This window comes from Chaetura pelagica, unplaced genomic scaffold (genome assembly GCF_000747805.2).
Source record: "Chaetura pelagica isolate M959 unplaced genomic scaffold, ChaPel_1.0 scaffold963, whole genome shotgun sequence".
In the NCBI taxonomy this organism is placed as follows: domain Eukaryota; kingdom Metazoa; phylum Chordata; class Aves; order Apodiformes; family Apodidae; genus Chaetura; species Chaetura pelagica.
Window position 1 is genome coordinate 426,792 of NW_009952705.1, and position 1,941 is coordinate 428,732.

General features: G+C 58.7%; 1 protein-coding gene across 1 annotated transcript in view; it reads right to left on the bottom strand.

Annotated features, from left to right (window-relative positions):
• Positions 1-10: 10 nt before the first annotated feature.
• COASY (CoA synthase) overlaps positions 11-1,941 on the bottom strand; it is a 5,396-nt gene continuing 3,465 nt past the window's right edge. The window contains exons 4-7 of the mRNA XM_009994189.1: positions 1,564-1,752; positions 1,072-1,136; positions 688-772; positions 11-174 (exon numbers count right to left, since the gene is read on the bottom strand). Coding sequence (XP_009992491.1) covers positions 11-174; positions 688-772; positions 1,072-1,136; positions 1,564-1,752 — 503 coding nt within the window. The remainder of the gene's footprint in view (positions 175-687; positions 773-1,071; positions 1,137-1,563; positions 1,753-1,941) is intronic.

Genomic DNA, 1,941 nt, shown 5'->3' on the forward strand with positions numbered 1-1,941 from the left:
GAGGGGACGCTCAGGTGCTGCTGGGGAACTGGAGGCCCAGCCCCGGCACAGCGAGGGGCCCAGGGGCTTCTCCCACCTCCTCCTCGGGGATGATGGCCGTCCACACCTCATGGACCATGTCTTGCCAGCCGGCCTCCAGCAGCACAGCAGCATCCAGCACACACACGGCCCTTCCTGGGGAGGGAGGACATGCCTCATTATCTGGCAAGGGTGAGGCTCCCTGGGGTCCAGCCCCACCAGTCCCCTCATGCTCATGGAGTCACACCTTCCTGCAAACTAGCAGCACAGAAGCTTTGCTGCTGGGCCAAAGAGCCTCATGCAGAAAAGAGAGCAGCAGGCAGAGGCTGCGTTAGCTTAAAGGACAGCAGGACTCCTGGGAATGGCAAGCCAGTGCCTCCAGGCAAATGCCTACTGAGCTACCAACAGTATCTCCCAAGAGCTGGAAAAATACCACTCCTGGAAGGAACACCCACCATGCTCACTGCTGGGGCACTATACCCAAACCAAACTTGGGAGTGGTGTGGGAAGGAAAGAGCCACTTCCACCTTCCTTCAATCAGACCCTGGGATAAGCCTGGTGATGCTCATGGTGCTGCCGAAAGCAGCTGATTCCTGGGGCTCAATGTGCTGTACAAAACCATGCACCCAACTCCCACCTTTGTGCTGAGACTGGAGCCACCCCAGTTACCTTGAGCCTCTGCCTCTCTGATCTGCTCCTTGACCATCCGGGCTATCTCAGGCCACACAATGTCCGTGAGACTCTTCAGCTGCTCCTAGGAAGGACCATGACAGGGTTTGGTGACTTTGCCCTCAGAACCCTCAGGCAGCCACCCAGGGGATGGCTGGTGGCAGAAGACAGAGAACATCCAGAAAGAGCGGGGTGCTGGGCCTGGCCCACTGCCTGCTGCTAAGCACAAGGAAGGAACAGTTCCACACTTCCCAGTGCTGCCACAGCTTCGGATGGGGCCAAGGCTTTCCTGTTACTTTCCTCAGTTGCTGCTGCAAGAGGCACTTTGCCCGGACCCACTCACAGCACAGCCCCGGTCTGTGACAGTCTCTGTGCTGCTCTTACCTGGTTTCCAAACACTTTGGCCCCAAGGACTTTCCTGTTAATTGTCCCATCTTCATTCACAATTTCTGCAAGACAGAAGCAGAACAGGCTGTGGAGGAATGAACCCAACTCATTTCCCTGCACAAGCCGAGGTCAGAGGGAAAGGATCCCAGCACAGGCTCCCAAAGGGACCCAGAGAGGAACTATAGGACCTGGACTGGCAGTTCTTCACCTTACCCCAGGAAAGGACAGGAAAGAGCTTTTCCTAGGCAAGCAGCAGCTTGTCACCTTCCACACCAGTTTACAGTAGCTCTAATTTGGGACACACAAGACTTGGGGGAAGCAGGAGTTTGCCCTGCTCAGGCCCAGCTGTCACTGAATCAGCCACTGAGCCCCGTGGGGTGGTGGGGAGCCCAAAGCCCACAGAGAGGAGGAGCAGGTGCTCCCTGGGACACCAGGTCAGAAGCACAGCCCTCCCTCCCCTGCTCCTCCCAGTCCTCGCCGCAGCTCTACCTGCCCCAAAGGCTGCCACCACCTGCTCGTAGGCAGGGCCCCCGGGGACATAGACAGCGTGGCCCAGCTTGTCGGCGTCGATGAGGAAGGCTCCCAGCTGCCCCAGGAGTTTGGCAATGGAGGTTTTCCCACTCCCGGTTCCTCCCGTCAGGCCGATCACGTACGGGCGCAAAGGCAAGGCAGGGTCTTGCTGCGGGAAGAAGGAAAAGGCATTGCCAGCAGATGGAGGATGTGGGCTCTGCTGGAGAAGGATCCTGACCATTCAGCCTGGAGATGGACAGAGAAGGTCCTAGCCCTGCAGAGCAAGTTCCCCTGAAACTCATCCCCCCACAGCAGGGGCCGAGCTGGCTCAGCAGCTCCTGAGGCCGCTGCCCCCCG